The following is a 22,691-nucleotide window of genomic DNA, read 5'->3' on the forward strand; positions in this document are numbered from 1 at the left end:
ACCCTTGACCTCTACATAGCAGATGCATGTGGGGTGTTGGTCTGTTGTTCAGTGGGTCACATGTCCAGGGTCCTTGATGTTTTCACAAATGTTTTCTGACTTGCAGACGATGATTGCAACCACTCGTTTTAAAATTCTCTCCACCAGCAGATTGTTGCACAGTAGTTTTCTTTTAGGAAGACACCATCTTTTGTTTTGGTGCAACCATCAGTGGATCAAGTAACACAGGACCAGAGGAAGAAAACTTTTGCCCTATAGTTGTGTAGTTATCAGGAGGTTCCCCGGTTTGATCCTCAGCTCCCGATGCAGTTGTCACCAGTGTGTGAAAGGTGAAATAGTCTTGGCCCTTATCAGTAAATTCAGTTTTTTCAGGTTTTGGGGGGCTATGTCTTAGAAATGTCCTCAGATCAATGTTTGATTGTTTCTGAGGTTTTTAATTGTAGACTTTACCCACAAGGTCTTTTGTTGTTTTGGGTCAGGAACATAGCACCATTTAGTGTGTCAGACATGTTATAGAAGCCTAATACTTTCGGAGCCCTTGTTACTAGTGTGTGTGTCAGTGTGCTATCCTCTGCTGTTATATCCTTCCTTTCTGATAGTGCTGCATTCTTTGAAACATAAACGCCCAAACAGTATTGCCCCATTGCCGTTTCAGACGCACAGAGACATTGTCTAACTGGGAACAATGGTTTTATACATCTACCCCAGCTGGTCTCGGGTCAGTGCAGTTGAACACTCTGTGCTGAGGACCAAGTTCAGGTCAGTTTTTAGAGAACAACAATGAGGGATCTTTGGAGGTCTGTATTTACTTCCCAGCCCTGTGTCAATGTCTGTCGCTCATCACCGACTGGCTTCTGTCATACTGAAGCCCAACAGCCTGCGACGCTTTGAATTTTCACAACTTCAAGGCATTATATTAGTCACGTACATACCATACATAATGCTGAAACTAAAGGAACACATTCTAATTAATACTATAATATCAGAAAAGGGAATTATTTTGGTGCTCGAGTGCAGATTAATACATCTCAGTATGACAATGAGTTATCTGATGCCTACAGAGTGTTAATAAAAACAAGATCAAACAAATCCATTGTAAAACTGAATTGGCTGCATGTGTGAATACTATAAGCAAATCAAGTTTTGCCATGGTCTATAATCTGTTCGATGAACAGTTTATAGACAGCTGTGGCTCAGGAGGTAGCTGTATTCAAGATACTGAACCCCTAATAGATGGTTGTGAGTGATTGATCCACGATAGAGAAATTGCTGCACATAGATGTAATGCATGAATATATGTCTGAATGGGCAAATGGCAAAAAGTGCTTAGATGCTTAGTCACAAAGACTAGAAAAAGCACCAGATGAATACAGACACACCATATAGTTTTTAATATTGCCAAGATAAACCCATGAGCATCCTATAGATATTAGAGTAAAAGTGGTAGAAATGCAGTCTACTTTATTGTTCAGTACTGGAGGATCAGTGGCACCAATAGCCTGTCACCACCTCTCATGTGGTGAGGTTGAACTTCAAGGGCAGCCACTTTCAAAGAAGAGGGAACGCTTGATCGTAATGAACAGCCAAGGATTTTTTATGTGGAACAGTTTTACAAGACAAGTCTGTCTTTGAGACTCCTCTTTGGTCTTCCCACAGAATTCACAAACCTTTTCAAAACAGTACACCACATAGAAGTGTTGAAGTTTGCAAGTCATCTATTTAATACGACTTATTTGTATTGGTCAATGGTGATTGGAAGCTAAATGAACCAACACGTCTTGTGGGGTGGGAGCCCTTCTGAAGACATTTTCTCAGCCCTTTTTTTCAAGGGCATGATTAAGAATATCCTCCAATTCACATTTCTTATATTCCAGAGGTTTTGCATATGTATTGGATTCTGCCCAAGGTCTCCTCAGCTCCAGGTCTTCACAGCTCCACGGTGCAGCATTCTCATGTACATTAGACTAAAGGGAGCATATGACAATTTGGAAGAGAGATTCAACTTCCTAAGAAAACTTCTTTCCGGAGATCCTCCCGACATCTACCCCAACTGGAATATTAATTTGCTCATTGAATCTAGAGTTGTCCCAATTAGTTAATTAATCCATGACAGAAATTCTGTTAGAAATGTCCAGAATGTCAATCAAAGAAATAAAATCTCAGGAAATCCCTGGACCCCCTACATGCTGTGTTGTCAACTGTGAAGTGGAGCACTTAATGGATATTGGAAATCATATACTGTGTATTTGGGCTGGATGAGCAGTAACTCAGACCAGCCTAGTGACAGCAGCTTCATCTAGAATGAAAAATAATCAAAGAAAAGCCAAATGAATGTGTTTATTTTTAGCTCGGAACCATTTTCACAGTTGACTAAAAATAGGTCAGTTAGTGCGTTTTGCATTTGACTGAGTGCTCATTTACGCCTGTGATCATATTAACGTACTTCCCTCTGTAGCTGTATGTGGTTTATGTTTCTACGCAACATTAAATCTGTCACGCATCATGTTCAAGAGCACTTTAACAGGACAAGATGTTTAAACACACGGCCTCTTCTTCCACTTCTGTCTCTGCAGCAATAGTAGTAACAGGAATATTGTTAGATCTTTACTTTGATACCTGTTATGTGTGATGTTTTTGTTATCCAGGATTTAACTCTCTAACATGTTGATTAACATGCTTGGGACCTACAAATAACTAAAGTTGACAGAATAAGCCTGGGTGCACTACTGTATGATTTGCATAAAGGGTTTAAATGTAGCTTTCGTTTGTGAGAAAAGGCTTCAAGGCCAAAGCAGTGACCATTAAAAACTACAATGGCACTGAGAAGAGCGCATACTTCTGGACCATCAGTCCCCTTAACTTTTTCATCAAGATCCATGGAATATTCCCAAGGAAATCGAAAAACAATCTATCTTGCATGTTGATTGAATCCCCTCCAAAAGTTCACGGGTTCTTCTGTGGCCCATACCACAACCTTGATTTCAATAAAATCCCACTGGTAGTTTTGCTTGATCTAAAAAAAAAAAATGGAAATATATCCTCCCCGATTACTGTGTGTAAAGTTGATTTATTTGAAATGGGCTGCACTGATTCACTGGGTGACAGGAACCATTGTTACTGCAGTTTATTCAGGTTCTGTGTGAGGCACTGCTGCCTACGTGTGGCTGTGAAGGGGAATCAGTGCAACTCATTCACGTCTGGCTGCTCTCTCTCTCTCTCTCTCTCTCTCTCTGTGGGTGTGCATGTGTGTGTGTGTGTTTGTGTTTGTGTGTGTGTGTGTGTGTGTGTGTGTGTGTGTGTGTGTTTCTGTGTGTGAAGGTAATAGTGAACCTGAAAATACTACGGACCAGAACTTTATTTTGTATATAAAAAAATTTGAAGATTGCCGTAACAAACTGTGCATCAGAGATTAGAAAGAAACAGGATGTTCCTTCTTTCTTTTTTTTGTATTTCCATTTCCCGAAACGATTGTCTCTTCTCGGTTTTTGTGTTGTGCTGACGTTCATTTTGTAGAAAAAACACAATTAAAGCTAAAGAAGACACTTTAATTTCTAAGCTGGAAGCATTTTACCTACTTTGATCAGAAACATGGTCAAATATTTCCAAATTGATGAAATGTTGTTTGGTTTCCTCGGCTTTCTCAGGAGAGCAAACAGGATGCAGCTTCAGGTTTAGGGGAAGTAACAGCACGGTTCGTGTTTCCACTCTGTCTTCACACTGTTGTCAGTACATTTTTAAATGATTCATTAAATCATTTGAGTCGTGAACCTCATAAACTTTTATTCTGTTGTTTGACTCCAGACAGTGAGGATGTATGGTCAGAGTGCATTTGTGTGTTGCAGTACGTATCAAATCAATATTCCACATACAGTAAGTTTGAGAGACTTGAGTGACTCTTTTGCTTTTGTCATCAGTTCCACTCTTTTTTTTGTCCTTCCATCCACCTTCCGTAAAATACTGATGGCAGTAAAATACTGATGGAAAGAGGAGAAGTACACAAAATAAAACAACATTCCTAAAGTAGCGAGAGTAGATATAACTGGACTCGGCACAAATAGACACAGTCCATGTCGTGCAGCCTCAAGACATCAAACAAAAAATACATTTGTAATTTCACTTGATGCCACTCTCCTTCTGTTTTTAAATGTTTACTTTCACCTGTCATGGTTTAGAAGTAACTTTCAACCATTTTTTCTCTCCTCTGCGCTTCAGTAACTAGATTTGGTCTTGTCTCTTTTTCCTACAGGAGTTCTTTCCTTCTCGCTTGCTGTCTCGTTGAGTCTTCCCTCCCACTATCTCCTCCTCCCTATTTCTGTCTGTGTCTTCTCCTTTTAGACTGAGATTCTGGCTGACAGCTCTTTTTTTACCTTACTCAGTCCCTACTTTGTTCTTCCCACTCGTGCTCTGGTTCTCTCCCTCACTCCCTTGCATTCTCCCTCAACTTAACTTCTCACTTGACCCTAAGTGCGGTGAACATTTATCAGTTTACTACATGTGTAACAGAAGAAGGCGACTTTCACAAAAATTGAGACACACCCACTTCACAAGTGGGTTTAGTTATATATATTTTTTATACCTTGATAATGCTGTGTGGGACTACATTTTCTGAAAATGTAGTCATGTAACAGATGTTGTAGGTGTATGTGATGTTGCCTCATGAAGTTTTAAGAATAAGACTTGAACAGTTCCCCCCTGAGGTAGGATTGCGATCTTGTGATTTTAATGCCTTTATTACCTATACTTACTTTCTATTAGGAAAGAGATGAAACCTGAACCTCCATGTTCATTCAACTGAATGACAATAAACATAAACCTACCCAACAGTCAAATTTCAAATTTACTCGATTTGATTAGATAGTGATGGTCACTTCTGTCTCCTTCTCTTGTTCATGGGAAATGTCTGTTTTTATCAGACCCCCACCCACAACATCTCACACAAGCCCAAGACATTCTCAGCCCAGTGTGTTTATCAATCGGCACAGCTCAACTTATTAATGTCAAAACAACCAGTCTGACTGTGTTGAATACAACAGAGCTGTTATTGCTCTCTCTCCCCGCCTCTCCTTTGAACCCAACTGGTTGAGGCAGCTTCTGCACCCCCCTCCACCCTGAGTCTGATTCCGTTGGATGTTTCTTCTCTCCACGGTCAGTGGGGAACCATTGGGCTTCTCTATAATATTGTACGGTCTCGACATTATTATGAAACCTGCCTTGAGAGAATGCTGTGATTCAGTACTAAAAAAATTTAAGTAAAAACAGAGAACATGTTGTAAAAGTTACATCGGGGGTGAGATGCAGATCTTTGATGAAGAAGAAACCAACATTTCAATGATGTACTGTATTTTGTCCTCTGCACTGTTAAAACTTGATGGGAGCTATTTGAACGCATCATTCTTTGTTGAACTTAATACAAATCTTAAATCTATTTAACCAAACTGCACCAAATTCAACACGGCCCTTCCTTGGGTCCAAATACAATACACATGGTTAAGCGAAAATGGTTCTGGAGATGCACATACAGACATACAGAGATTTGCTGGAAATAGCAGATGTATGTCAGCTCCTAAACACTTTTATCTCACCATGGTTTGATGATTGTAATCCTGTTTCATGCTGGTTTACTTGCTTGCAAGCCTGCTAACTCATAACTGCTTTTTAGCCGCATCATTGCACGACTGTAGCCTCTCTCACAGGGCCTATTTAGGTTGGGAATGTTAAGCCTTTACTCCCTCTTACTGTCACTTTTACTCTACAGCAGAGCCAGAATGGTGTCTTTCTCGTCCTTCTTATTGGCAATATATCGGGATCTCTGTGTAAAAGCCTTGTGCATTTTTCACAGGGCAGATGTGATTCATGATGTCATTAAACCGCCGCAGGTTAGACTACGGCATAGATGTGTAGAATCGGGGCAGCTCACAGTTGACTCACACAACCAGTGAAGCATATTTTTGTGAATTTAGAAGCTGTGCCCTTAGTTCCCTCTGGCAGGACTTCCACTAATGTTTTGCTTGAGCTCGGTAACAAGTCATGGCATCCAGAAATTTCTCTAGGCTAAGTATGCATATTTGCTTTATATCCTCTAAGAGCTGATGGAGAGATAGATCAGATTAGTGGAGTTGATCAAATGTGTCTTTTGTGCTCTGGTATTAGCTGCTTTCACATCACATGGCGCACGCGTCCTCACAGGGATCATGTGGTCGGTCGCCTTCACACTTGAGGCATAAAGAATCAGGGCAGAACAGATGCAGATTCTCCTCTGACTCACACATCACATTATGTTATTTTTGTTCTGGCTTGAGTCCTCACGGTCAAGAAAACAGTTGTAAGCGCACACATTGGTCACTGTTTTTCACAAACCAGCAAAGAATCACGGACAATATTGTAAGAAATATTTTCACGGTAGCTTGTTTGGTTATAAGGTTTCAGTTTTTTGTTCACTTGCAATGTAGGGAAAGGGAAGGTGCAAAATTTAAGTCAAACCATTCTAAAAGAGAAAAGGGGTCAAGAGAGAAGAGAGAAGGAACGTGAACGTGAACTCCACAGGAGGACGGGAGATGAGAGCTGCAGAGGCTGCTGGATGATGTTTGCATGAACGTCAGCCTCTGTTAGTGTCTCTGAATCCCACTTCACTCTCTCTTTCTATTGCTGTCTGTTGCTGTAGCTGCTCTCAGGTGTCAATGAAAAGAGGAATGAGGGGCTGACAGCACTGTTAGAGCTGTTGTGGAGTGCTAGATGAGGAGGGACACACACATACAAACACACTCACACACTGACATTAAGATTGTTGAATGTTTGTAGTGTTTATCATTTTATTTTTTAATCTTTCGGACACTCTTATTTCCTTTTTGAAATTCTCACCTTCTATTGTAAATCTAGACATTCACTCGGACGTACACACGCTGTATAATTACAGACACAACCACATTACACAACACTAGCTTCAGTAAAAACATGGGTTTGGTTTCATGAGATATCAGTGTTCTGTAGCCTGCAGCTTAATATTTTGGTAGGATCAAGAGACATGATTTCCATATAAATGGGTAAGGTATGTTGAACGGCATCTATCAGAGGTAATGTTGATTTAATGAAATAGAAAGCCATGTAAGTAAGAGCATAAACCAGTGAACCATATCAAATGACTCTGAGCCCTTTCTCCATGACTGATGGCTGACAGTCATCACAATGTTTAGCTCAGCATCATATTTAAAGATAGATCATTTTCACAAAACTGTCACAGCCCATTGCAGCCAACGCATGATTGTGTTGGTCTACCAAGCAGTTAATCAATTAGTCATTCAACAACGCATAGTTAAAAGTGCCTCAGCATCAGCCACCAGGTTGTGAGTCTAAATGGAAGAGATGGCCAGACCCAACACAGAGAGAGAGAGAGAGAAGCATTGCTCTGTACCACTGGGCTGAACTATGGAGCTGAAGGAGAAGACGAGTGTGAGTAAGAGAGAGAGAGAAAACGAGAGAGAAAGAGAGAGAGTGCTGCAATGTCAGCATACAGACCCCAGGGAGAGAGACACTGAAAATAGAGAGAGATGCGTGGCAGCGTTGAGAGGAGCAAAGACTCTACTTGGGAATAAAGATAGCCAGCTACAGCCAGTGCTGCACTGTTGGACCAGTATGGAGGAGGGACACACTGGACCTCTGAGCAGCAGCATGGGATTATTTCCAGTTCTAAAATCTGGTCCGACTACAACCTGCCGTCTCAGCTCAACTGGTCCGGGGACAGAATTCAACTGGTCTGGGATGGATTTGTTTCCGCAATCAAGAGACAAGCTGTGACTTTAAACTAATATCGCAGGGCAGCATCAACAGCGACTTCAAAATAGTGTCTATTCTGACATGGGAGCAAGTCTGTGGCGAAAGCTCTGAAGGAAACTAGTGGAAATTAAAGACAGTTAATGCTTCAACTGTAGTTTCCATGGGACCAATACTCCATCTAAAGCCTTTTCACATTCAAAATACAACGATGACATCGTAGCTGAAGAACTCATCTAGATCTGTGATCGGGACTGAATGAAAGGTGAGAAAAGACAAGAAGAAGATTTTTGGAAAAACTGTTTTGATCACAAACAAAATGCCTTAAATTTCAAAGAAAAGGAGTCAAACCAAAATTTGTAAAAAAAAGAAAAGAGGACTAGCTTGCAACAATGTGGTAGAAAATTTGACAAAAAAAAATGACGGATGAAGTCCAATCCAGTCAGTAATTGGATGGTTTTCTTGGCTTTAGATGGAATAGTCATTGCTTGGCCAACTGTCTTTGAGAGCAGGAAACGCGATCCCCTGGTTGGCCCAGAGGAGGAAGTAAAGCAACGATAAAGCTCTTGCTAAATCCAACTCAAGGATTACAAATTCACTGAAGACTTGATGTCCTACATAAACATTGCTGATTATGACACTGTTTTGAAGTGCTTTCCATCGACCTACCCTCCATCGACTTACCCCACTGGCTATGATGCCTCAAGCAGACACTTTGCAAAGGTGACCGGATATCTCAGTGTTGGGATCTGAAGCCTTGTGACCCCTGGTGTGTGTTGGTGCGAGTTCCTTGCACAAACGGTATACATAAATATTATTGTGGAAGGGCTATGCTGAGGTTGTCGGGGGTCGCACCAGCTCCATCAGGCCACGAGTGGCGATTTCAATGTTCTGTCGGAGTGGACTGTAGTGATGTTGAACCTCGCTGTATCTGGTTGGCAGTGCTAAGGGGAGTTTCACCTCAAGCCTCACCAAGGCGGATACCAATCGCATCGCCAAGAAGACGGGGCTGCCGGAGAGCCATACAGCGCCATCGATCGTCCTGGGTACGAGGGCAGACAGTAGATATAGGTCGTCAATACTGTATTTCTTTCCTGCCAAATGATTGCATGTTTCGAGGGTCTTTCACAAGAAATCCAAGCCCTCCTTTAGATCATCATCAGGACACAAACTATTGAGTTTAAATCCAGACAACTGACATTCTTTTGCAATGACATGCAAAGGGGAAATATCATCAATGATTGTGAAAGTTACTACGATGGGCGGTCTTGCTCTGTTTTTGTAAGCAATGGCATCCAAACCCACAAAGACCACATTTAGGATAGGATACATCAGATGTTTGTATATTATCAGTGTGCAAAAAAAAGTGTTGATTGTTCTAAATAACCAAACCATTAACTGGGGATGGGGGATGAGGGGGATGATTTATTAAATACTGCTTTTAATGCATTACTGAGGGTCTTATAGGTCTCAATGGAGTGACAATGGTCTTGTCTTTTGACAGCCACTATGTCAAACAAGACAACCACAGTCGTAAATTCTGGGGTTGGAAAGTACTGTACATGCCAGGGACCAACCTTGCGTCGGTGGAACTGTTTTTTCTCCACATGGAGCAACCTTGTTTGTAGAATTTTATCAAATAGATTAAGAGAAGGCAAACAACTGTGACAGTTTTAAAGATTTTAATTTCTTGTTAATAATTAGATTAGTTGTTTCGAAAAGTAGAAACTTGTGGTTTACGTTTAATCAGCAGGACAGTGTAGCCTTCCACAAACAGGTTACTCTACAAATTAAGCCTTCAAGCATTATTTCGACGTGTCCTCTACATGTTACCAAGCTTTTTCATCACCAAAGTTATTAAATGATACATTTCGGAGCTGAGAGAACAGCAAGCTGAATATTGTAAGTATTGTGGCCATAACATTTGTATTGCTAATGTCAATATGTCAAATGTCAGCTCTATACTGGACACACTTTGATTGTTGCCATCGGCCCATCCTGGTATATGATGCATCTTTAAAAACAGCAATTGCTGTCAGCATTGGCACACTCCTCATCTCGTATCTGATCTGATGACTGTGGACAGGTGTATTTCCTCTGGGACGTTTCTTCCGCTGTCTTTCTTTAACCTTTCCTGTCTTTTTTGATCAGTGCAAGGGAGTGACGCTAAAATCCCCTGTCCTTGTCCTTTTCCGCCATGTGGGTGTCCCGGTTTTATCACAGGGAGTGAAGGTTAAGGTCCGTGCTGTGTGAGCTCCATCCTGTGTCAGGATAAAGACTGATTCAGCACATGGCGTTTGATTAATTTGTGTGTGTGTGTGTGTGTGTGTGTGTGTGTGTGTGTGTGTTTGCATGTGCATGTATGTGTGTGCGTGCGTGTGTGCCTCCTTTTGATGTTATGTAATGTTGCACTGAGGGGGCTGTTGACTAGCAGAGGGGACAAGAGATGAGGCTGATGCCCTCACTACGCACAGAGATTCATGTAGCCTTATATAATCTCTTGTGTGTACAGTATGTCTGTGTGTGTGTGTGTGTGTGTGTGTGCGTGTGTGTGTGTGTGTGTGTTTGTGTGTGTGTGTGTGTGTGTGTGTGTGTGTGTGTGTGTGTGTGTATGTGTGTTTGTGTGTGTGTGTGCGTTTGTGTGTGTGTGTGAGGGTGGTGTGTATGCGTGATTGTGCTTTTACATCATCTTTTCAAAAATATGCATCAATGATCACCCCACCACACTCTCTGCTTATAGCATGTTTGTTTGCTTGTAGAACCAGACTTTTAGTTATCCTGTGTCGAGTATACGCTCTGTGTGAATCAGACAAAGTACCTGTCACTTTGGGTTATCTGTGTCTGTATATGCGGGCTGAATGTGTGTCTTTTTGCATCGTGTCACTCTTCCTCTCCCGGTGCAGCTCAATCTCCTGTGGTATGAATGTCAGACAAGAACAATCACTAAATCATTAAATACCCAATGACGAGTGGTTGAAATTCAAATCCTAAATCCAAGTGAGCGAAGTGAAATAATTAGTGCAGCAGACAGAACGACGAGTAAACTGGCTGATGTATGAATATATTCTAATACCAAGCAAGTGTCTGTATCAATATTACAGTCTCAGATACATATATCTTTGGTATATATTCATTTCAAATGAGGACTGGGGATTTTGTGATTGTGGATTGTGTCCATTGAAATAATTAAAATAATGTTAATTAGGTTTTCTTTTAACATGTGAAAAGAAAAGTTTATTAATGGCCCCTGTAGATTCAGACCCTACCAGGTAGATAAAAACACTTATTTTCATCTATGGTGAATCAATCTACTTAAAAAGCAAAACAAATGTAAATAACATTCAAATTGCTAAATTAATAATATAGCTTCATCTCTATCACCCAGACCTACATCTATTGTAAATATCCTAAATCCAGCTTTTACTGTCATAATTTCCAGACAAACTTCTTATTAACTTGGTTAAGTGTGTGTTTGTTGTACAATGTGGAAACAACACATTGACAGTCAGGTCAATAAAGTAATTGAAGCTCCTAGTTTATTTATACAAGTAAACAAATTAAGATGTTCATGCAAAGATTTACAGGTAGAAAAAAGTCACGCTGCTGTATAAAACACACCCTGGCATGTTGACATTTCACACATTTCACTTTATGGGTGAGTGGGTAAGTGTGTGCGAGTGAAACAGAGATGGGGAGGGAGAGGTAAACATGCACAAAATCTCACCTCGGTGTACATTCCCTCATGTGTGTGATATGTCACCTCCAAGGATGATGAGGGATTCAACACAACAACTTATCCCCAGCTACCACACACACACACACACAAACATACTCACAAACAAACACACACACACACACACACACACAAATAAATGTCAGTGGGCAGGAATCCTTTGAGGTTATTTTATTAGTTTGAAGCCTGATGGTGAAAATAATAAATGTTACGTAATGAAAAGGTCATTGTGGAGTAAAAGCCCTAAAAGTATTTGAATGACCACAAACTGAGTCATTTCACTGCTGCTAAATGGCCTTATCAGAAAGTGAGCCAGCAGCACAACCTAACTCTGCCTGTCAGTGATTTGAACAGAGTTATTGTTATTTGTTTAAAAATACAACATAAAGAAAGGAGTCTGAACTGCTTAGCTTCCCACTGTGGAAAATGTGTGTCTCCTCCTGGCTCTCCCTGGGACTATTCTTAGAGGTGAAGGTTTCCCCAAAGCTCCACCATCCACTTCCTGTCTCAAGAAACACTCTTCCTGTTGTTTTTGTAACTGGCTCGGGTTGGGGTTTGAGGCTTTTTATCCATGTCAGTGTGTAGTTTTTCACCCTGTTCATTCTTTGATCACACTCCAGCAGTGAGATGTCAGTCAAACTTAATCTCTATGATCCATCCTCCGTAGTGTCCACTGTGTTTTGTCAATTCTGGTTTTAAACTGCCGCCCATATTTAGTGCTCCACTAATCAATAGGTGTTTAAAATGACTGCTTTGCTCACTGCTTTGAATGATATTTACAGTTTGTTAGAGATGGGACACTTGAAACAGACGAATCTACACAGTATGGAATATTTAAATCAGAAAGTTTGGGGAAATATGTTTCTCTCGTGCCTCTCACCTCACTGTAAGCCACTAGGTGGTGATTGAGTTGCTTTGGCTTCAAATGTGAACTACCTAAAATTACAGAAACCATTTATGTGAAAAATGTATTTGATGTGTACTTTTAATCTTTTGTTCGGTTCTTGTCCCATCCAATAACATGGAGTATATTGTGGCTACAGTATATTACCTCCACCAGGTGGCCACATCCAAACGATTTGGTTTCCTTGGAGTTGTTCATGTCATCCTTCCCCATATGCAGTTTATGATATAAACATATGAGCAAAAACACTATTAAATGAATGAAAACCTCCAACAACCTAAATAGGTGAACAAAATGGAAACTTTTCATATTATTCAGACTTCAAAATGAAATAAATCCCAGTTCAGCATCAGTTCTCAGAATAGTAGACTGAGTATCCACTTGGTTTATATCCAGACACATGAACAACTTCCCATGCTTTGGGGTTAGTCTGCTGACACACTGTTGACCGTGAAAAAAATGACAGAGAATACGCTCAGATGGTACTGATGCAGCAGGAATGCAGAGATAACTTTTAAAAGCTTAATTAAGATCATCTCTAATAAGGTCCAACTTTGTGTGGATGAGCAGGGTTGGCCACTGTGCCGACTCTTACTCTCTGTGAAGCTCTCTTTGTCTATTGTTCATTGAATTTTCCAGATATGTGTTTATGAGCCCTAATAAGTTCCTGTTGTTCCATGACTGGTATTTATAGATTATGTATTTTTAACTCTGCCATTGTGGGCTGAAGGTAATAAGTGTGATTAAAAGTGATTATATAGCTTCCTCTTATGAGAGAGGAAGTCTCTGAGAAATTCCTGGCATTGGTGAAATTCTGCCCAGGTCGGATCTGGACAGAGACCCCAGTGAATGGACCACACACACCCACTTCCACCCACACACTTCCCTTAAATATGTTCAGCCTTGGATGAATAAACAATCACACACAAGTTCAATTGGGACACCATAACATGATCCTGGAGACATTCATTAAGATTCATATGGTAACGTTCTGTTTCATTTCAAAGAGGAAAGGTAAAGAAAAGTGTATTAAACAGTATCTCTCCTCAACAGGCTAAAGGGCGGAGAGATGGTATGGTGTCTTCCAACGAGAACAGGCGCCGGCCACTGTCATCGGGTGAGGTGGAGGGCGTGTCGTGGCAGGGCCCACGGACCATTTTCCTGCAGAAGAACTCACAGGGATTCGGCTTCACTCTGCGCCACTTCATCGTCTACCCACCAGAGTCGTCCCTCCACAGCCTCAAGGTCAGTCGCTTTGGCCTGAGCCTTATATATACTATAGATATAACTTTACAGATATACATTATATATATATCTCAAGAAATCTTAATCACCTCTGCCATTTACTACTCAGTTAATATTATAACAAACAGTATAACAAAAAATAACAAAAAGATGATTACTCTATTATACCATTGATAATCTGCACCCATGGGTCGGATCACTCCCACCCTTGAACTTAATTTTTCATTTTTTATCTCAAGCCTGTATGTTGCATAGCTGTGTCACACAAACTGACAGAGACAGACACACACAGACTGACGGACAGAGAACTGTCAACCACCTCCGGGGCTGTTCCAACTAGTTATGTTCCAAAGTGTCTTCAGGAGCACATTTTACCAAGAAGTCACATGCGGCTAAAAATAAAAGTCAACATTCGCCTCTCAGCTGCAGTGTGAAGCTCTGAAGGGACCAGATTTGATCCTGTATTTCTGATCATAACAGTGAACACATGGGTCGACTGATTCCTACTAAAATAGTCTGAGAATGGAAGATGAAGAAACTTCCCTTTTAGTCTGTCAGTTTGCAAACTATGAAGAGAGTGAATAGAAAGTTAAGATTTGATTGTAAATTTAACATGAAACTTGACCAGTTCCCCACAACATCTGGAGACTGATTAGTTTTACCCAAACAAGGCTGGAATAGACACAGTCATGTTCCTTGTAGGGAGGAATGGTGGAAAGTTGTTAACACTGTTGCCTCACTCTGTGCTGGTTTCCAGCTTCCTCCCACAATGCAAAGACATGCAGCTCAGGTTGATTCCTTTTATTTCATTCTGTGTATATGTGATATAAATATGGAGGACCATACATGACTTAAGTAAAAATAAATAAATGTATAAATAATACAGAAATAAATAAATAAATAAAAAGGAAATAAATAAATTAATACAGAAATAAATAAATAAATATGTTAATACCAAAATAAATGTCAAAATAAATGTCTTAAATATATTTGCACATTTATTTATTCCCTGATACATTTCCTTTTCATTTGCAGTGTCCTTATGCTAATGAGAAAGGCGGGCCTAACCACAGTCTCATGCAGGATTGGTCACAAGAGTGTAATGATGCAGCCCTACGTCTGCCTCTCAATGATGACTGGTGTCCAGTAGCTGTTTGCAGCGTTGAGCCAGTTCACACTTAAAATGAACTAAAGTTTATTTTCTTATTGGGATGATTTAGGTGTCAGTAGTCCTGACTGTGAGCATCACGTCTTGTGTTGTACTGAGCTCAATGAGCGAGCCGAGAGGAGAAGGAGGAATCAGAAACTCTAGCTCGGTACAAACCACCTGCAGCTTCTGCTCTGATCATGAAGCTGCTGATCTCTGAGCAGATGTGACCAGAGAAGCTCTGTGTTTCCACTGTTCTACAAAGTCACTGAGCGGCTGCTTCACGGTGACGAGCTCAAGTCTCAGTCACTGCCCGTGTCTCTGAGCGATTGTGTGGCGCAGCGCAGGGGCTGTGTGTGTAGCTCAGTTGACCAATCCTGCTCAAGACTGAGGTTAGGCCCGCCTTTATGGAGGACCATACATGACTTAAGTATAAATAAATGAATAAATAAAAAAGGAAATAAATAAATAAATATGTTAATACCAAGAGAAATGTCAAAATAAATGTCTTAAATATGTTTGCACATTTATTTATTCCCTGATACATTTCCTTTTCATTTGCAGTGTCCTTATGCTAATGAGAAAGGCGGGTCTAACCGCAGTCTCATGCAGGATTGGTCACAGGAGTGTAATGATCCAGCCCTACTACTTCTGCCCCGCAATGCTGACTGGTGTCCAGTAGCTGTTTGCAGCTTTGAGCCAGTTCACACTTAAAATGAACTAGTTCAAGTTCAGAGGGTTAGTTAAGGTTATTTTTTAAACACAGAGCTTCTCTGGTCACATCTGCTCAGAGATCAGCGGCTTCATGATCAGAGCAGAGGCTGCAGGTGGTTTGTACCGAGCTGGAGTTTCTGTTTCCTCCTCTCGGCTCGATCATTGTGCTCAGTACAACACAAGACGTGACGCTCACAGTCAGGACTACTGACACCTAAATCATCCCAATAAAAAATAACCTTAACTAACCCTCTGAACTTGAACTAGTTCATTTTAAGTATGAACTGGCTCAACGCTGCAAACAGCTGCTGGACACCAGTCAGCATTGAGAGGCAGAAGTAGTAGGGCTGGATCATTACACTCCTGTGACCAATCCTGCATAAGACTGCGGTTAGGCCCGCCTTTCTCATTAGCATAAGGATACTGCAAATGAAAAGGAAATGTATCAGGGAATAAATAAATGTGAAAATATATTTAAGACATTTACTTTGACATTTATCTTGGTATTAACATATTTATTTATTTATTTCTGTATTTATTTATTTATTTCCTTTTTTAATTATTCATTTATTTATTTATTTCTGTATTTATTTATACATTTATTTATTTATTTATTTTTACTTAAGTCATGTATGGTCCTCCATATATAAAGGCCTATAAAATGATTCCATATCAAAAAGTTATTCTGAAGAACCAAAGTGTATACATATCATATGGGGTTGACTGTATAAGAGTACGTGCATTTAACCTGTTAGTTGTCTCCACACACTTATGACTGAAGTAGTACTATAGTACTGTAGAAATGTACTACTTTAGTGATGTTCGACTGTAGTACTGTAATACTTGTCTTGAGGAAGTACTGTAGGAATGTAGTTAGGTAGGACTATAGAAGTGAATTATTGTAGGACTCTAGCTCTGTGGTGCTTTTGGACTGTAGTACTGTACTCTGTAAGGCTCAGAACTGCAGTTCTGTAGTAGTGTAGTACTCTGTCAGTGACCGCCCCCCTGTGGTCCTTGTCTTAAACATCTTCACTGTGTTTCTCCAACAGGATGAAGAAAATGGAAATCCCTCTGGACCAGGTGAGTGTCACATGTTTCTATTGACTTAATTAGCTACACGTTCAGGATTTGTGTTGTGCATGTTATTTACACCGTCGATATCAGGTTTCAGATAGCCCCCGTTTTGTTGTTTTGATTGAGATTTCAGCAGTTTAAGTCCAGTGGAGAACCTCAAAGGGCACAAAGCTCAGCGCTTAACTCTGCTGTATAAAATAATTTAGGATTGATATCTGAACTTTATTTGACAATTGAGTTTCTAGTCTCATGGACCAGTTACAGCTCTTTACAGTATAAATGACATTCACACACATTCATACAGCATACTATATGCTGCACTTCGTATATCACACACTGCCAGCACAACTGTCAGACTATTTTTTGTGCAGTTTCTTGCCCAAGGACACTTCAGCATGCAGACTAGTGGAGCAGGGGATTGGACCACCGACCTTCTGCTTTGTGGATGACCCACTCTACCCCCTGAGCAACAGCTGCCTAAGCCCTGGCTCTCTTGGTGCTATGTCTCTAGAAACTGAAAATCTGTAAATTTGAACTGTAAATGGTAAAAAAAGTGAAATTTCATTGGATTACACAGAATTAAACTACAGTACAGAACTTTTATTCTCCCCCTCACACAAACACAGTAAATGTCATGACTACAGAGCTTACCGTAGCTGAGGGGGTAGAGCGGTCATCCTCTCAACAGAAGGTCAGGGGTTTGATCCTAGTCTTCCCCATCTGTATGCCGAAGTGTCCTTGGGCAAGATACTGAACCCTGAATTGCCCCTCATAGAATAAGTGCTGCACATAGATGCACTGTATGAATGTGTGTATGAATGGGTGAATGGGAAAACCGTGTGCTTTGAGTGGTCATCAAGACTAGAAGTATTATTTAAAATACTTAGCCGTTGCAGACCTGTAGTAAAGCAGTGAGCTGACGCCAGTTCTTCTCTTCTGTCAGTGCTCTCTAGTAAGGAAAAGACACAGCAAATGTAAATATAAACACTAACCTGCAGGTGCTGATGACAGTGTCTGTACAAAGTGTGTTACTGCAGCCTCTGGTGTATTATCAGTACAGGATCACTGTACTGCAGCAAGCAGTCCTGTATTGTTCTATCAGTGGTGAGAAGTAACAGATGCAGACAGACTGTTCACCCTGCAGATACATAATGAGCCACAACATTAGAAGAAGAGAAACACATAATGAAGAGCAGCACAGACTCAAGACTTTAACCTCATTCAGGTGAAAGTAAATAACTTGATGGTTTAACAAATTAGTCTGAACTTCTGTTCCAGCGTTTGAACCAAATTTCCAGTGTAGAAAGAACAACAAGAAGACGCAATTCAATAATTCATTATTTAGTCTAAGATTAATAGTTAGTATTAGAAAAACTGACTTTACACTATGCAAAGTTGAGTAATACTGGAAGAATGGGGGAACTGTACATTCCATTGGGAAAGATTAGGATCTATTGTATCTATTGTGTTCGGCTTCTAAAGCACAAATGCTGAAAATGTGAAAGTAGGAGTACATTTTGTTCTGACATTCACAGTCTAGGAAAGGTTCTCTGAATTTGGATTCTGAATGTGTGTGTGCTGTGTGTAAGCAGGCCGCCGGTGGTCTCGTTTGGAGCCAATGGACACCATCTTTGTGAAGAGTGTCAAAGAAAATGGACCTGCCCAACAAGCTGGACTGTGTACAGGTAGAATGACGCACACAAACACAAGCTTGCATGCACGCACGCACGCACCCGCCCACACACACACACAAACACACAGATTGGGTTAGACATGTTTTGAAAGAAGTATTTGTGTGTGTATAAAATCATAATTGACTCTACATTTGTATTACCAGGTAACATTTTCCTGAAAAAACACTCAAGGAAAATACACAGCATTATGCGAGCTAAAGGAATAGGCTGCATAATTATAATTAGGTCAATGAATTGAATGCCGAAGAAAGTGTCCTTTCATGCATAACATCTGGCTGTATTGCGTGTGTGTACTCCAGGGGACAGGCTGGTGAAGGTAAATGGGGAAAGCATTCTTGGGAGAACCTACTCTCAGGTGATCGCGCTCATCCAGAACAGGTGGGACACTGGTGTTTCTAAATCCCACTGTAAGGTCACATCTGACCTCTTGTTTCGATGCTGACGTCTATTGATGTGTTTTTTTTTTGCAGTGAAAACATTCTGGAGCTCTGTATTATGCCAAAAGATGAGGATGTGTTGCAGTTGGTAAGTGTGAGTATGATCTTTCTTCTGTTTTCTCTTCTTTCCTTCATTTCTCCTTTTTACTTTGTAAAGCAGTCAGCCAGGCGTTTTGTTAAGAAAAGAAAGTACATATTAAAAAAGATGAACTCCAAAATACAGCGATAACTTTGTTAAAGGTTATAAAGTTCCAATATTGGTTGTACAATAAAGATTAAGCTTATGTTGTAAAATCCAAAGAAATCTTGTTGCATGGTGCACGCTGTACCTGCCTCACTCTGCCCTCTAGCTGTTCCTGCCACAGTTGTTGTTTTATCCGGTCTGTCATGTTTGACATCGTGCCTGAACCCATCCTCTCCGCAGGCGTACTCCCAGGATGCCTACCTGAGGGGCAATGAGCCATATTCAGGTGAAGCCCAGAACCTCCCAGAACCACCGCATCCCTCTTACCCGTCCACTAAACCCGGCTCCACGGTCTCCGAGTCCAGCCACACTGTCCTGGACAACTGGCAGTGCCGATCTGGCCCTACCACCTCGCCACTTGATAACCAACCCCAGGCTGCCTCTACCCCCACCTCCGGATGGCCCGGGGGGCCTGAGGATTCAAGTGGCCACTTTGCCCCGTCGGGGCGACACCGTGTTGGCTGCTCTTCAACCATGAGTGCGCTGGACTTTCACTTTGCTAACCACAATGCTGCCATTGCCTCCGCAACACTGCCTACGCCAAGGAAGAGCAGCCTACCAGCCCGTGCCCACACTGACGCCCTCTGCCACCAGGCTCTGTCTGAGTGGTACTACAGCCAGGCCGAGGCCGCAGAGCGCATGTCCCCCCGCCACCGCAGTATTTCTCAGGATCGTTTAGTGGAGCTGGGGCTGGGGTTGGCACTTGGCCCTGGACCTTCCTCTGTCCCCAAAATATCTGCAGGGCAACGCAGAAGAGAAACCCTGCTGCAACACCACCAGGCAGCTGCTGCTTCCCATGATTCCGTTTGGCTAGGTAACTGGGGGGGTGTATCAGGACCAGGAAGCAGGTCGTGCTCCGAGGGCCTTATGGCAGCCTACGCTGAATATGAGCATAACTATGGGCGTTCTGTTGAAACACTGGCACAAGCCTCTGCACTGGTCTTACCACACAATGAACACACTTCACAAAGCCCAGAGATGACAAAACTCAGCGAGCAGATAGACCTTAAAAACTCAGAAGGGCATCAGCACCAAACTACAGTGGCAGCCCCCACTACAACCTCCTCAGCAGTGTCTCCCAGTGGTAGGCAGTCAGGTCAGCAGGTAGCCGAACCCCAAACAAGGCGAATAAAAGAGGAAGAGCCTGTGGGCTACAGAAGCTACAGTCCTTCTTTCTCCCACAAAAATGGCCATCCCCTCCAGGAGGCCCACTCCTTTAAAGAGCCCAGCTACAGTGGGCCCCACCTCAACTTGAGCCCCAGCATCAGGTTCATCACTGCAGACAGCAAGGGGCAGATGGTACCCAGGCCCAAGTCCACACCTGCCCTGTCTGCATCAGAGGAGGAGAGAGCCAGGCTTGGGGTGGACGGGGAGGTCGTCTCTCCCATCTCCCTGAATCAAGAGGTGGTCCTTCGGCAGAAGAAGCCTCCTTTAGGCCACCGGACCCCTGTTCAGCCTCTTCGGCATCCCCACTACACAACATTTGTGGAGTCACCAGAGCCCCCTGGATCAACACCTTCACCAGGGACCCCCTCTCCTGTGTCCGGGGGACCTGCCCCCAGCCGTAGGGCCAATGGAAGCCTGGCACGGCATGCATATGACTCTCTGTCCTCAATTCCCTTCATAGGTTAGTGAACTTTCCTCTTATGCTACAAGTTGTGTGAAATGTCTGTTACAAATTAACATTGTTTGGGACGTTTGTGTGTCTTATATGTCGACATAATGACTGACACTCTGTTCATCTAGTGTTGATGCACGTTGATGCACGCTGGTTTATTTGTCTTTAAACCTTGTCCTGTCCACCATTTGTACACTGTCCTAGGTTTGAAAGCTTATCTCAGAATCAGAGCTGCTCTGGAGGCAGAAAGAATCTCATAGGCAGACAGAAAATAGTCAGGCTAGTTCAAATGAAGGTTAGCTTTTATTAGTTGGGGATAAATTGCCCTTTTTAAACTGTAATTATTTCAGTCTACAGGGAGGTTGTGCTGCTATAAACTGTAGCCACTCACCCATCAGTAATCAAGTGAATATTAGCAAACCTTTTAGCCACGTTACTGACATTAGTGAGACAGTTCACTGAACAGAAAAGCACTTGAGGTTCTCAAATGAGGCACTCTCCTCCCCGATCGATCATTTTGGCCTTACATGGTGTTGTTACGGCTCGCACAGAAGTCTAGTAACAAATCACTTGGATTCAGATCCTCCCATTCAACCCCTACAGTTTCCTTGTTGCTCAAGTTGTTGCCAACTTGAGCTCTGTCTCCCAAAAGATCTGGTTCCCAGGAGCTTCCCCTTGACTCCCACCCAGATTGCTGTTTGGTACATAGACACAGTACGTTTATGTCGGAAAGAAGGATACACCAGAGACCTAGAGGCTCCTGTAAAATTATTTTATTTGCAGTAGTTTTGTAACAAGCACAGATTTATTTCTCTAACTCAGTTTCAAACTTTCTCTGAAGAAGGAAGAAGAGGCTTGTGCTGTTTAAAACATTTTTTTCAACAATTCATCCATTAAAAAATGTTTTCTCGGCGTGCATGTTCCCATATTTTTAGGCACAAACAACAGCCAGAGCCTTTCTTTGAGCAACCTGAGGTTGAAAACAGCACTGCTCAGCCAGTGTTTACTGATTAATTCATCATCCTCTCCAGACGTTTGGTTCCAGAACCAGTTCCGTGCATGGCTGTGAGGTCAAACAAACATTCTTTTCTCTCACCTCCCACACCAACTGTGGGTTTTCCACCGACACCAGAGCGGTGTCTGTTCCTATCCCCGGGTCATGCTAGGCACATGACCCGGAGGCTACTGACTGTAAGTGAGTTTTCAGCTAGTGTTTCTGTCCAGGGGATGATATTGAGGTTGTCCGAAATCTAATACCTGTGAGTGGGTATCACAAGAAACAGACTCTTGGATGCTCACAATCATGATGTGAACGCAACACAGCATTACACTTTAGAAGTCTATAGGTGAACATTTACATTCAGTCGAAGGATGGCTGGTAGGTTGTTTGGGAGGTTTGTTAGTAAGTTGGTTGGTAGGTAGGTGGGTGCAACTGCCTCCACGGTAGCTCTGCCTCAGGGAGATGTTCACACCTGAGGAAACTGTTGTGTCTTGTCACTGTCTAACCCCTCGTGTCTCCCTCCTTGTTGCTCACCTGTCATGATGACTTTGCAGATGAGCCCACCAGTCCTAGTACTGACCTAAAGGCCTGCTATGTACCAGCCTGCTCTGTGGTGTCCGGTTCCAAGGCCTCCACTGTGGCCATCCTCAATTCCACCTCTGTCTTCCCCACCCTCTCCTCCATCTCCTCCTTTGTCCAACTTCATTGTCAGGACTGCAGTGAGTCTTACTCACCCTCTGTGAATACTCAAAGGCTTTAGAAAGGGCTAGACCAATATAGAGTTAGCTTCCTATTATGTTTTTGAGACAACATGACAAACAGTTATGTAATGACTGATCATGGCACACTTGTGTATTTGTCTTGCCTTTCCCGTAGACTCAAGTTAAAGAGGTACAGTGACATTTACACTTAAAGGTTCAGTTTAGTGACATCTATTGGTTCTAGAGTAAAGTAAATAACAATTCCTACAATTTAGTTTATTACACATGAGTAAAAACATCACAAGGATCATTTTATTATCAATTTCTGCCAGAAGGTCACTTTCACCTAAATCTTACACACTGAACCTTTAAAGAATTAGATAGATAGAAAGAAAGTTTGGTATTTCAGATGG

At 41.9% G+C, this 22,691-nt stretch overlaps 1 protein-coding gene across 7 annotated transcripts in view; it reads left to right on the forward strand.

Moving 5' to 3' along the window:
* LOC133931621 (rho GTPase-activating protein 23-like) overlaps positions 1 to 22,691 on the forward strand; it is a 63,160-nt gene that overhangs the window by 29,956 nt on the left and 10,513 nt on the right. For 2 of the 7 annotated variants that reach the window (XM_062378536.1, XM_062378532.1), the window contains exons 2-8: positions 13,458 to 13,649; positions 16,560 to 16,590; positions 18,174 to 18,269; positions 18,578 to 18,656; positions 18,749 to 18,809; positions 19,140 to 20,586; positions 22,132 to 22,296. In XM_062378536.1, coding sequence (XP_062234520.1) covers positions 13,458 to 13,649; positions 16,560 to 16,590; positions 18,174 to 18,269; positions 18,578 to 18,656; positions 18,749 to 18,809; positions 19,140 to 20,586; positions 22,132 to 22,296 — 2,071 coding nt within the window. Of the gene's footprint in view, positions 1 to 8,461; positions 8,814 to 13,457; positions 13,650 to 16,559; positions 16,591 to 18,173; positions 18,270 to 18,577; positions 18,657 to 18,748; positions 18,810 to 19,139; positions 20,587 to 22,131; positions 22,297 to 22,691 lie in introns of those variants that run through there. The other 5 variants (XM_062378538.1, XM_062378534.1, XM_062378533.1 and 2 more) reach the window with 5 other exon arrangements.

This window comes from Platichthys flesus, chromosome 20, assembly GCF_949316205.1.
Source record: "Platichthys flesus chromosome 20, fPlaFle2.1, whole genome shotgun sequence".
NCBI lineage: Eukaryota > Metazoa > Chordata > Actinopteri > Pleuronectiformes > Pleuronectidae > Platichthys > Platichthys flesus.